At 40.0% G+C, this 14,370-nt stretch overlaps 1 protein-coding gene across 1 annotated transcript in view; it reads left to right on the top strand.

The window, feature by feature from the left end:
* LTBP3 (latent transforming growth factor beta binding protein 3) overlaps positions 1-14,370 on the top strand; it is a 1,089,474-nt gene that overhangs the window by 704,313 nt on the left and 370,791 nt on the right. Inside the window, exon 6 of the mRNA XM_044060493.1 lies at positions 6,305-6,427. Within this exon, the coding sequence (XP_043916428.1) occupies positions 6,305-6,427 (123 nt within the window). The remainder of the gene's footprint in view (positions 1-6,304; positions 6,428-14,370) is intronic.

Raw genomic sequence — 14,370 nt, 5'->3', positions numbered from 1 at the left:
CAAGAGAGATAATCGTGCCCCTTTATTCATCCCTCATCAGGCCCATCATAGAATACAATGCCCCTTTTGGGATGTACCTTACCCGACACCTGCAGCAATTAGAAAGACCCCAAAAGTATCTCACCAAGAGGATCAAGGGTCTCAAACAGATGCCATATGCTGCTCGGTTAAAAAAACTCCAGCACTACTCAGTTGCATGCCGCCTACTTCGAGGCGATCTATGCCTGACATACAAAGCTATGTCAAATCCAGAATTAATGGACATGCTCCACCTCAGTAAATCTAAATCCCTTAGAGCCACACGCTCGAGGGACTTGAACCTCAGCACAGAAATAAATAGAACTTGCTGGAGGGACAGGTTCATAACCCAGAGGCTCCCTTCGCTCTGGAATAGAATTCCAGTTCATGTGAAGCAGAGCACCTCACTGAATCTCTTCAAGAGGAATCTCGATAAGTGGATGGGGGATCGTAGGTTTGTCCCAGGGATTACTCCAGTGTCACTATTAGACAGAGGCACAGTAAACTAAACCTTAAAAAGGGCACAGTATACTCAAATCAAGGGGTGGCGTAAGCCATACAGAATCGGGCTAGGCTTATAATTGCCCCAGGGCAGATAGCCTAGTATGAACCTATGAACCTATGTATAGTGAATGTGTGGTGGTGACTGTGTTTGTGTGTGTATGTATGTGTGTTTGTGTTTGTATGTGTGCGTGTGTGTGCATGTGTGTGCGTGTGTGTGTGCGTGTGTGTGTGTGTGTGTGTGTGTGTGTGTGTGTGTGTGTGTGTGTGTGTGTGTGTGTATGTGTATGTGTGTGTCCAAGCTGTTTTAACTAGGGTTGAGTTCCATAAAGGGGTTTGAAAGGTAAGGTGCATAGTTATGGTTAAGGTTAAGGGCAGGAGCAGGGTTTAGGGTTAGCAGGTATAATAAGTAGGCAGAAGGGGTGAAGCCCTCAGCCCTGCTGATTAATACCTGCTAACTCTGCTCTACCCCCAACTCTAACCTTGCATCTTCCATTTTAAAAATCTTTTCTGTAACACTACCATTGTTCAGAAAAATTTGGTCTGAATAAGTGTTGAGGTGTTGATATTCAACCTGGAAAAGGAAATGCGTGTTTTCTTTAGCAGTTGCTTTTTTTAGATATTTTGAGGTTTTCAATATATTGAATTTCAAAATGCTGGTATCGATCACTTAGATTTTGATACCTGTTCATTGTGATAATTTAATACACACACACACACACACACACACACACACACACACACACACACACACACACACACACACACACACACACACACACACACACACACACACACACACACACACACACACACACACACACATTAGAACCAGAGAGAGTTGAAAGCTCTATCATGTAATAATAAGGCCTGTAGTGGAGCACAATTAACTTTGGGAGGAAGAGGAGGAGGAGGAAGAAGACTTTTCCTCCAAAAAGAGAGGAATCTGGAAGCAACACAGAAATTAACTTTTCACTGTGGTGGGATTACAGAGGGATACAAGCAGGGACCAGCTCCACAGGAGGTCTACAGGTGGAAGCCTGTTACCCAGGTAACTGCCTGTCTAAGAGAGTTGTACAGAAAGCATCCTAATATCCAGGCAAAGGCCTCTCCAAGAGATGAAAGTCACATACTTAGAAAGAAAGAAAAAGCTTAGCCCATGGTGGGGTTGGAGCCTTTAGTGTAGCTAGGATGGTGTAAAGGGAGCAACTGCCCCTGGTGTAAAGTGCTGGAGTGGAACTGGCAGATCTTGATCAGTCTTCAGTGGATTACGGGCTTCCAGAGATGAATGCTCGTATGTGAATGTGCTGACTATTATTGCTGTAAACAATACTTCTTAGTGATAGCATTGCTATTTGAACAGTTTTAATAGCTTTTATTGTTCACAACATATTTGCATGTGCTTATCTTATGGTTTTTAAGTTAATTTTTCAGAAAATGCTCTGAATGCAAGGATTTGTTTCATTTGCTAGAAATGTGACGTTCCAAACCACATAGGTGTTAATGAGTTAGCAGCTTATAACCTTAATCCTTTGTGTTAACTGCCAGATTTTGTTCATATTTCAACAACCAGAGGATTTAATTAGACCCTGGCCCACATTCCAAAAGACTTGGATCACTTACACTGAGAGGGCGTGTTTTGGAATCTAGTCCCCAGTCTTTCCATAAATACTATAATATATTATAATGTACAAAATCCCAGAATTATACTTTTTGCTAAAAGTTGACAGATTGTCATACCTTGAAAACTGTACACCTAGACATACATTATTATAATGCTTTTGTTAACCAGAAATAAGCTTTCACATGGCAGCAAGAAATTCCCCTGAGTGCATGCTATATAGAGATATTTATAGAAATTTGACAATATACACTTAATTGTATGATTAGCAATATTTATAACACTGAATATCTCTCAAGATACGCAACTTGCAGTGCAAATATCAACACAGATTTCCATTTCTTTTTCTTGAGGTAGAGTTGTGGACTATATAAAGATACTGTTTTGTGAAGTGATCCAAAAATCCTGACTAAATGAAATTACAAGGTTTTAAACTGTACAAAGGTGATACATAAGAACGGAAAGAGGACTGGAGTGCTGTTTTATGTCATTTTAAGTAATTAATCTTATGCTTGCATAGACTGATACATTTTATTTATTTATTTATTTATTTATTTATTTCTGTTTGATTACCGGGGAAGTCCACTGGGCCCAAATGTGCCTGTTTTCAGTGGAGGCCCGGGGAGAAAAGCTCTGTAATACATAATACAGTAAAGAATGCAAAAGTATAAAAGGTACAGTATATAGTACAGTTTACAGATATGTACATTCAATATCAAGCATGATCAATAAAGTTCACTGTGATCAATCTAAGGGTTGTACTGTACGGATTCATTTGAACATACAATCTTATATTTGAAGTGTGGAAACACTTTACATACACTCATTTAAAGTAAGTATGGAAACACTTTACATGCACTCATTTAAAGTAAGTATGGAAACACTTTACATGCACTCATTTAGAGTAAGAAGCTATTTACATTATTTACAAGGTTGAAATCATGTGAGGGTAGCTATAGGAATTGCAGAGAGCTTAAATCCACTCTAGGAAATAGTTATGGGAGTTAAAGAGAGGTTAGGAACCCAGGAGAAAAAAAAATACTTGGGGGATTTCCTTAATAGAATTAGGTAGGGTGAAAGCAGGAACATTTCCATTTGGATGACAGGTATGAGAAAAGTTGGGTTTTGAAGTTTTCTGAGTTTGATATTGCCCTTAGTGTGGAAGGGAGAGAATTCCATTTCTTGCCTAGTGAGAGAGGAGAAGTTGGCCAGCAGGTCATTTAGGTTTGTGGATAGTAATTAAGTTTTTGTGTTCAGATCTGAGAGTTCTATTCTGGGAAGAATGTTTGTTAGGGCCGGACATTTTGTTGGGTGAAATACAAGTCTGTGAGCAGTGGTAAGTTGGAGGTAGTCTAGGTAGTTTGGGAGTTCTAGACAATAGAGAGATTGAAGGGTAAGGCAATGATGGGTGGAATTTTTGGATTTGGTGGCAAATTTAGAGATCGTATTATAGCAGTTTTCTAGTTTAGAGGTGATGGAAGAGGTCAGGTTAGTTAGAAGAGGGGCTCCGTATAATAAGGATGGGAAAAGTTAGGTAGTGGCCAGGGTATGCCTAGTAGAGTTGGAGGGAAAGAGATTGTTCCTGTAAAGCATACTTAACTTTTGGTGGGTTTTCATTATATTTTGTTGAATGTGGATATCGAACTTGAGGTGTTCGTCTATAGTAATACCAAGAAGCTTTGCAAAAGGGACCACTTCTATAGGTGAGTTGGTTTGGCTAAGGACTTTGAATGCATTTTTGTCATAAGAGAAAGTCCTAGAGGGAGGGAATAGTAGAATTTTTGATTTATTTGCATTGAGTGAGAGGTGGTTTTGACGCATCCAATTCTCAGTGATTGAAAAAGCAGTTTGGGTTTTAGTCAGCAGTTCAGGAAGGTTAGAGGCAGCACAGACTAAAGTTGAATCATCTGCATATTGAATAACTTTGGCATCAGGAATAGCAGTGTGAAAGTTATTGATGAAGATATTGAATTTTGTTTTTTATTTTTATTTTTATTTATTTCATTTGTTTACTGGGAGATGTCCGATTGGGCCTGAGGCCCATTTTCAGCAAAGGCCCAGGGAGAAAAGCTCCATACATACAAATAGACAGCACTGAACAATCAAGTTGAACACATATTAATTAGATTAACATGGTAGAAAGCAAAATCAGAAAAGTAATTAACTGCAATAATTGACAAGATTGATGAAAATTAAACAGCTTGACTTAATAGTGAGAGCAGTGTGATACAGTTTGTCAAGAAAGGGCAAAGCAGTCTCCATAAGTGTTATCAGACACTGTAGTATATGTGTTTACATTGCTAAATGAAACTGAGTGCTGAGGCAAGTTAGCTTTCAGCAGTAAAATAACTGTAGCTGTCAGAAAGAGTTAGTTTAGGGTAATGTAAGGGAGTAGTAGGTGGTCTAGCCAGGAGTAAGGCAGGAGCAGAGCCAGTGTTTTGCTAGATGTTCCTTAAGGAGGTGTTTGAAATCACGAATGCTGGGGTTCTTAGCTATAGTTTGGGGAAGGCTGTTCCAGAGTGTGGCTATTTTATAGGAGTAGAGGGCAGTGCCTTGTGTGTTGTGGGGTTGAATAATCTTTAAAATAAGTTTATTTGAGGATCTTAGTCCTCTGGGATTGCTGTTGGGTTGGATTAGGTTAGTAAGTGCTGGGCAGTCGTTAGGTTTGTGAATTATTTTGTGGGCTATGGACAGTTGGTTTATTGTTAGAAGGTTTGTGAGTTCTAACCATTTGAGTTGTTTGAGTACTGAGCAGTGGTGGGTTCTGTAGGGGTGGCCTGTGGCGAATTTGGCAATTTTGTTACAGCATGATTCTAGATTATTAAAGTCTGATTTACAAATGTTTGCAAATACTTGGGAGTCATAGAGGAGGGTGGAAAGTAGTTATGTGTGGGCAGTGGCTAGTCTGGCACTTTCTGTAAGGAAAGATTTAATTCTATATAGGGTGCCTAGTTTAGTGTGGACTTTTTTGATGGTGAGGGAGATGTGGGAATCGAACCTTAGGTTTTCATCGATTGTGACAACTATCAGTTTGGTTTGGTTAGTGGATTCTGTTTTGGTTCCGTTTGTGGAATGGATTGAAATTGGGGTCAGACATGTTTTGGGTTTGTTGAAATTAAAAAGAATTAACTTGGTTTTGTTAGGGTTTAGTATGAGTTGATGGTTAGAGAGGTAATTTTCTATATCCTGGAAAGATTTTTGCATTTTTGTTTGTAGATCTTGGGGAGTGGGTCTGGGCATATTGCTGTAGAGGCATCAGCGTACTGGACAATGGAGGCTAGTTGGGTTGCAGAGCTGAGATTGTTAGTAAAAATTGTAAAGAGAAGGGGACCAAGTATGGATCCTTGGGGTACACCAACATTTATGGGTAGAAGGGGGACAGGTTGTTTTCCCATTTGGTGGCTTGCTGATGGTTAGAGAGTTAACTATGGAACCAGGACAGAACTGACATGTTGAGGCCAAGGGATGACAGTTTAATTAAAGGGACAATGTATTAAAGTGAGTTAATATTAGGAAATATCCAGGGTATTTCCAGACATGCTGTATCTGTGCTTCATATAAAGGCATACAGAAACAGATATACTCATGTATGTTCACACACACACACACACACACACACACACACACACACACACACAAAACATCTAACCTATCACAAAGCCAAATAAAAATAAAATAAAATAAAATGCATAAGACTTATTCTTTTGATGAAGTGTTTCAGTTACGTACAGACTGCCCCATCCCTTACCTGTAAAATAAACAATTAGATGGTGTCCTTCTATTAACTGTGAACAAGTGACAAAAAAACTGTATGAAAATAAAATACTCAGTATTTATTTTTCTATGGTGTAGTTTAGCTCTTTCACATGCAGGGATTCCTCATAAAATAATCCCTGAAAGGTATGTTTCTTCCAAATGAAAACAAATAACAGAAAAATATTTCCTATGAAGCATGTCTACCTTCTTTCTTAAAGAGAATGCCCAACTCCCTCCGGAGTAATTCTTAACAGGAATTGTCTCTTTTGACTGTGAACAAGGGACAGAACCTGAGTGAAAATAAAGTATGCATGACTTATTTGGAGTGAAGTGTTCCAACTTTCATTTTCTGTGATCCTGTAGTTTTGCTGTTCTCCACTAAAACTGAAACTTGGCTGTATATTACAGATATCAATGAATGCATGATGCCAGGCGTCTGCGAAAATGGAGAATGCCGTAATGTCCATGGAAGCTTCCACTGTTCTTGCAAATATGGCTATGTAATGGGACCTTCACGGACACAATGCATTGGTAAGTACTTGAGACTCCACTGGCTAGTACTTTTATTTTCTTCATTCAGCATCCCATAATTACCTTCAAACCCTTCTTCATATCATCTTACAGAATTATTACTTACCATTTTGGACGGATGTCTATATAGAGCCTTACTATTGCTGGTATAATGTGGCATTATTTATGACTGCATGCATGGTTTACATCAACATACGTTATGCATTTAATAGAGAGGGTTTTGAAATGTACACACTGTTTATACAAACTGCATTTCCTGTACGTCATTTAAAATCAGGTCATACTCAGAGGGTGATTGTTGAATGCATACACAGAGTAGTAGACTGTAAGATGGGAGGTGAGCAGTTTGGATTCAGATTAGGATGCGGGACAACTGACCTAACGTTTGCTGTGAGATAGATAGCCGAGAAGAAAATAGAGATGAGGAAAGATTCCAACTGGATATTTCTAGACTTGAAGAAAGCATATGGAAAGGTATCAAGACAGCTGATTTGAACAGTCCTGTAATGGTTCAAAGTTCCAGAAATATTGGTAGAATTAGTGTAGGCTATGCACAAGGACCCAATAACACAAATATGAACAGTGTTTGGTCTCACAGAGGGGTTCACAGTGGGAGTGGGTGTACACCAGAGTTCAGCTCTGAGTCCACTGCTGGTTATACTGGTGGTGAACTACATTAGTACTCAGGTCAGAGAGAAAAAATAAACAAAGTTGCTGTATGCAAATGATGTAGCATTACAGGCAAACACTGAACAAGAACTTCAGCAAAGGATAGGGGAATGGAATGCAAAACTGAAAGCATATGAGATGAAAATGAATACAGATAAGACAGTTGTAATTTCAGCAAATAGCTGAAAACTGAGATAGTAGGGAAAATAATGGAAGAGGTTAACAACTTCAGTTATCTGGGAGGATTGGGTGAGGTGAAGGGAAGTCTGAATAAGTAGGTCAAAGCTAGAATCAGACAAATTGCAGTCAACTGCACAGTGTGTCAAGGGTAGTGTGTGACAGATGAATGCCAAAGAAGATGAAAAGAAAGGTATACAAAACAACGGTCCTACAAGTTCTACTGTATAATAAAGAAACCTAGCAATGAAGACAAAGCAGTTGAGAAAGCTAGATGTGATGGAGATGAAGTGCCTGATATGGATGGTAGGATGCACACTTTGGGACAGAATAACAAGACGAAATGAGGATAGCAGAGCAGAAGCCCAAGTAGCTCCAATTGTCTGAAAAGTTCAAAAGAACAGATTGCAGTGGTTAGGGCACATGTGCAGGACAATCTGGTGAAAAAGAGTTGGGACAGACAGGAAGAAGGCAAGAGTAAATGAGAATGTCTGGCAAACAGACCAATAGATTGCTAGGTTAGGCGTGACTGTCGAAGAATGTAGGAGAGTGGCACTGAATCGAGAGAGATGGCGACATTTAGCACAACACCCCAACTCCGTGCAGAAAATGAGAAAGGGGGGGGGTTCATGATGATGACAACTCAGAGATGGATGCTTAAGTACACAGTCTGAAGTATATTTAAAATCTCATTAATCAGAGAATGTATTTTTCTGTGTTTAATGGAGATGTTGAGGATTAATGCAAGAGATTAATGACTGACCATCTGTATGTACCTTGAAAGTATATTAATTTCTTACTGAGTACATCTATGAAGTTAATTACAGTTCTTAAAATGGTTATGAGTGTCTTTACTGCATGATAGAAATAAAATATAGTGACTGACTGCAGATGGGTGTGTATTAAGGTTTAATGACTGCCTTCCTTCAATATCGGCCTACTTGATTAATTTTTTTTTTTTTCTACAAAATTTTTGTAAGGACACTGCTAGCCTTTGAATTCAATATGCGTGCAAATTACATTATCAGAACAAAGCAGATTAAAAAAAAAACTTTGCATTATTGCTGTATGCAAAAGCTTGGATTAACCTATATTGAAATAAAAATCTGTTATGCACGTTTGTTTAAACTCAGTATTTACTACAAAGCCAAATGCTTCGGTAGTTGTTGTTTAACAAAATGCATAGCATTTTTTATTTGACTATTCATACTTAATAATCAAATACACACATTTTATACCTCCTTAGTAAATAATCTATTAAAGATGTAATGCTTTGCATTTAGGATTTACAGAATATCATAGCTTTATTGACATACCGGGACAAAAATTTGACTGTATTCCAGGTAACCTGAGTTCAGTTGGTGGTATGGCTACCTTGTGGAGCTGGTATGTGGAGAAACTGGCAGTGAGTGAATGAGTCACAGGACAGAAGTGTGCATTCTGATGTGACTGACAAGTGATTCCTGGTCTAGCTCTGCAAGTAGAGGCCCAAGCCAGTGATGTTGACCTTCATGGACATGTGTCTGGGAGAATGCGTACATCAGGAAGATGGCCCTGGATTTACTACAGTGATGTGGTGCCTACATTGCCACCAGGGTGAGATGTTAGGTAGAGGAAAATGCCTTCTCCACCTATAACAGTATTATGCAGGTTGCTGTCAGGACAGAGTGCCTGCCTGCCAAGGCAAGAAGGATACATCTCTCTCTCTCTGGGGTCCCAGTCTGGCAGATAAACCAGACTCAATTGGTAGGAGGGATGAGGTATCCCTGATCAAGTCTGAGAGTTAATCTCTGGATGCTTTTATTTATGAAAGAGAGGTGTACATCTATGTGATGCCCCAACACTGCCCCAGTCATCACAGAGCCTCAATCCTCAAAACTGGCAACAGTGGAGGATGTGCACACTGGGAGGATGGCAAGTACACACACAGTAAAGTGCAATTTCCCTTAAGAGCACACAGAGACCACAGTCAGTTTGGGGCTGGTTTCTCCCTCTTTCCAGATCCCCAATAAGACTCCCACTGGCACAGTTATAGAGTTGAGATCTCACCTGAGTGGCCAAGCTAAGACCTCCAGCACCCTCTCTATCTAACCAGCGCTTCGTGTCCCTGCCCAAGTAGTTCACACACACACACACACACACACACGCACACACACACACACACACACACACACACACACACACACACACACACACACACCCACACTTTGAGATCTGATTTATATACAAACACACACATACACACCTAGGAAAGGCTGGCACAAGTTTACTAGCTATGCCCCCTTCTGCCCAGACTATAAGTTATTTATCACTGTCGCCAGCTGACTCTTTATCCGCTACTTTAAGGCCCTTAGCAAAGGGTGTCCAATATTACTGTGTAATGTTACTATTAATCCAAATGGTAGTTTGATCAAGAGACAAGGCTATTAGGAGTTCATAGGTTCATAGGTGTGTACTAGGCTAATGGCCCTAGAGCCTATACAAGCCTGTCCCAAGAAGATTCTCTGGCATCATGCCACCCAAAGTTAGTTCCCAGTGCCCCTGTCAAGCAAGGCCACTGAAGTGATCCCTGGGGTGAACTTCCTATTGCCCACCCACTTGTCAAGATTTCTCTTAAAGAGGGCCAGTGAAGTGCTCTGCTTGACGTGAGTGGGAAGTTTGTTCCAGAGTATGGAAAGTGTCTGAGTTAGGAACCTGTCCTTCCAGCATGTTCTGTTTATTGTGGTAATAAGGTTAAGGTCCCTGGAGCATGTTGCATGGAGGGATTGGGATTTTTTCAGGTGTAGCATATCTAGCAGTTCTTAGTCAGACATGGCTTTGTAGGTCAAGCAGAGATCGCCTCTAAGTAGGCGATAAGAGACAGAGTATAGCTGGAATTTTTTGAGTCTGTCCATATAAGGCATGTGTCTAAGGTCTAAGATCCTCTTAGTGAGGTATTTTTGTGGCCTTTCCAGTTGTTGTACGTTTCTAGTGAGGTACATACCAAATGGGGCATTGTATTCTATAATAGGTCTAATGAGAGACGAGTAGAAAGGGATTATGACCTCTTTCTTCCTGGATGAGAAACCTTTTGTAATGAGATTTGCCACATAGAAGGCCTTTTTTGACTACAGTGGCAATGTGGTTATCAAAGGAGAGGTTGCTGTCAACCTGTGTCCCCAGGTCTCTTATCACACCTTCAGTGTTTAGTGGACTACCACCTATGTGGTAGTTCATGGGCACCAAATTTTTCCCAAAGGGAATGACAATGCATTGAGCTTAAGGCCATGGTTCTGGCACCAGTCACTGGTGTCAGTGAGGCCTTTTTGTAGAATGTCTACATCAGTTAGAGAATCAGTAATGATTCCCAGTTTGCAATCATCTGCGAACTTGGTCAGTCAGAGTCCCTTTGTGCTGTATTGAACTTCAGAGAAGTAGATGCCAAAACAGGAGAGAACCTAGGACCGATTCCTGTGAAACACCACTCGTAATTGGTTAGTAGTCAGATTTGGAGTCTGCTACTTTCACAGTGTGGGTTCTATCAGTGAACCATTTGGCACCCCATCTTATTACATAGGGGATTATTCCTAGTTTAGTGAGTCTATCTATGATTCCTGTTTGAGGGATGGTGTCGAAGGCCTGGGCAAGATCTAGGTAGGCTGGGTGAACTACCTTGCCCTCATCCACAGCTCTGGTGACAGACTCAAAGAAGTCTATCAGGTTGAGCAGGCATGATCTACCTTTCACAAATCCATACCGCATGGGGTCCAGAGTTTGGAGATTCCATATGTCCTTATTTGTAAGCTCCATGATGATGCGCTCCATAGCCTTACATATCAGACTCATCAGGCTAATGGGGCGGTAGTTTCCAAGGTCTGTAGTCACTCCCCCTATGTGGAGTGGGATGACTGTAGCAGTGCACTATATGGTAGGAACAAAGCCAGAAATGAGGCTGTGATTGAACAGAGTACTCAGGAGTGGCCTGCACAATGTCACCAAATAGATATGCAAGTACTCTAAGAGCTTAAATATGTCTCACAAATATCAGCCACAAAGATAGGTTTAAATATATGTAATAATAAATAATAAAAGAACAAGAAAATATTCAGTAAATCATCACAGTAACTTCAGAGTACAACATCACAGGAAATATTTAAAACAGCATTGCAGGACAGTCTCAAATAAATACAAAAAAAATCTAAACTAATCTACACTATATTCTTAACTGTATCTAAAAGAATTACTATACCATAGAAACTTGCCATTACAGCAAGGCAAGTGTTGTGAAAGGATATTCTAGCGGATGTTTTTGTCAGGTCAAAGACAAATATAGAAATGCCCTTCTCTCTCTCTCTCTCTCTCTCTCTCTCTCTCTCTCTCTCTCTCTCTCTCTCTCTCTCAAAGAGTTCTTAAATTGATATCAAATATTACTGCTGGGTTAGCTTGGATGACATCAGTTTTTGTCACCCGACTTTAGTTCCCCAGATAAACCCCCATTGTCAGAACCTATCAGCATTTTAGCATCTCCCTGTGAAAATAAATGTCTATCAGATCTTTGCAACTTCTGAAAGACATAAAACAATAAAACACTTACAAAACAATGCAGAAGACACCCTAGTTTTAGACATCCTGTCTACTTGCTGCATTGAAACTAACTTGTATAGCACAATCATAAAACATTCACAAATGGCACATAACCACTTACAAAATTCAAGCTAGCTGGGCTGGCAGTATTTCCCTTTGACACAACCTATATGACTGATAACTGAAACAGTAGCATTATGGGGAAGCACCAAAGCACCCTCATGGCTGTTTACATGATGGTCACCCTCTGGACACCTCTCAACCCATGCCCAGGTAAAATTTTCATTTACTGAAATAAATGGGCAGGCCTTTCCCTCTCTTCCCACTTCCGTTCACCACATCTTCCAGAGTTCTTTGTTTTCTTGTGCCAAGTTTTGTTTTCATGTATCACATGAAATGAATAATCATTTCCTCTTGCAACAGATACACACAGGATGGGCATGTGGTCTCTGGGTCTGAGTCTGGTACTGTCTACCTGTGAAATGAAATGTGCCATTTACTAACTGTTCTTCATACTTTTTATCAATAAGGAGGTATACTTGTGTGTACTGTTTTATTGTGTGTTCCCTGACAAGTAAATATTTAGTAAAAAATTATGGGAATCTGGACAAAAATTCATGCGTCATCATTCTCTTTGGGAAAAACTAATTACCACATTGATGGTAACCCACTGAACACTGAAGGCGTTATAAGAGATCTGCGGACACAGGTTGACGGCAACATCTCCTTCAACCACCACATTGCCACTGTGGTCAGAAAGTCCTTCTATGTGGCACATCTCATTAACAAGGGTTTTGCATCCAGGAAGAAAGTGATCATCATCTCTCTCTACTCTTCCCTCCTTAGACCAATCATTAAGTATAATGCCCCATTTGGCATGTACCTCATTAAACACCTGCAACAGCTGGAAAGGCCACAAAAGTACCTCACGAAGAAAATCCTAGGCCTTAAACACATGCCCTACATGGACAGACTCAAAAAAACTCCACCTTTTCTCTGTCTCCTATCGTCTATTAAGAGGCAATCTTTGCTTGACTTACAAAGCCATGTCTGACCCTGCCCTGATAGAAATGTTACACCTAAAGAATTCCCAACCCTTCCGCACCACACGCTCTGGGGACCTCAACCTCATAACCACAATCAACAGAACATGCTGGAGGGACAGGTTCATAACCCAGAGACTGCCCATGCTCTGGAATACACTTCCCCTACATGTCTAGCAGAGCACCTCACTGGCCCTTTTCAAGAGAAATCTTGATGTGTGGATGGGAAATAGAAAGTTCACTCCGGGAATCACTCCAGTGGCTCTACTTGCTAGAAGCACTAGGAACAAACGGTGGCATGATGCCAGGGCACGTCTATGGGCTAGGCTTGTAAAGACTCCAGGGCCATTGGCCTAGTACACACCTATGAACCTATGAACCTATGTGTGGAAGTAAAATATAAATACATGTGAGACAAATTATTGACTTCTGCTGACAAATGCATAATAGAAAATTTCAGGAAAGGGTAGATTCCCAGTATAGCATCCATCTATTCATCCATCCATCCATCCATCCATCCATCCATCCATCCATCCATCCATCCACAACTCCTTTTTCCCATTTTTGCACATGGGTTTGGGGTGTCATTTCAACAGTAGCAATCATCTAGAGCAATGCCCTCAGTGCTAGGTAGCTAACCCATGGCTATATTTAAAATAGGACTCCCTATTAAAAATTCCAAGGATGAGTTAGAGTCCCCATAATTACAAAACTCTGAATATGATTATCTTTGTGAAGTGAGTCATCACCATGCTGTAATCCCTGGTGTGGGCTTCACCCACACACATCCTACCTTTATACATGCAAACCCAGCATCATTGCCCTGCAAATGAGTTAGTTAAAAATTATGTGTTTTGCAATTATGAGGACTCAACTAATTACTTGAAATTGCAATGGAGATCCTTAAGATGCATGCAGCAGTATTCCACAGGCTTGGCTTATAGGATGCTTGCAGAATTACACAATGCAGTTCAGGTTGATATATTACATTGATATTACAATGAAAAAGAGGTAAAGATTTTGAAAATGAGTCCCAAAAAATGACAAACTACTATAGAAATTATACAGATTCATCAATGGATTTTCCATGGTGATTTTTTTAACACTGTTACTGTTTTTGCCTTATTCTTATGACTGTTAATAATTTACTGTATATATTAGATTATGGATGTTATTGGAACCCAAGAAAATACTGTCATGTGACATAGAGCCTTTTTGTGGGGCAGCATAAAACTGAGTAGCTCTTTGCAAAAAATAAAAATACAGACTTGAAACCTTTATGGTGAGTCTGGTCTTGCTTAACTCTCAACCATAACTTTTATAGTATTACAACTCATATAACAAGAAACTATCAATGAAGATGAAGGATTTGATACAGAAACAAATGAAGCAGGACAGAGTGCAACTGCATCAGTACATCCTGAACAAATGAGGACAAAGATTATTAATGAGTATTTCACATAATTACAGCTAATAATGACATTTGGTCGA

The sequence above is a fragment of the Protopterus annectens genome, chromosome 2.part0 (genome assembly GCF_019279795.1).
Source record: "Protopterus annectens isolate FY-2018-M chromosome 2.part0, PAN1.0, whole genome shotgun sequence".
Taxonomy (NCBI): domain Eukaryota; kingdom Metazoa; phylum Chordata; order Ceratodontiformes; family Protopteridae; genus Protopterus; species Protopterus annectens.
The sequence above is the reverse complement of the archived record's forward strand: the minus strand, read 5'-3'. Positions and strand labels throughout refer to the sequence as shown.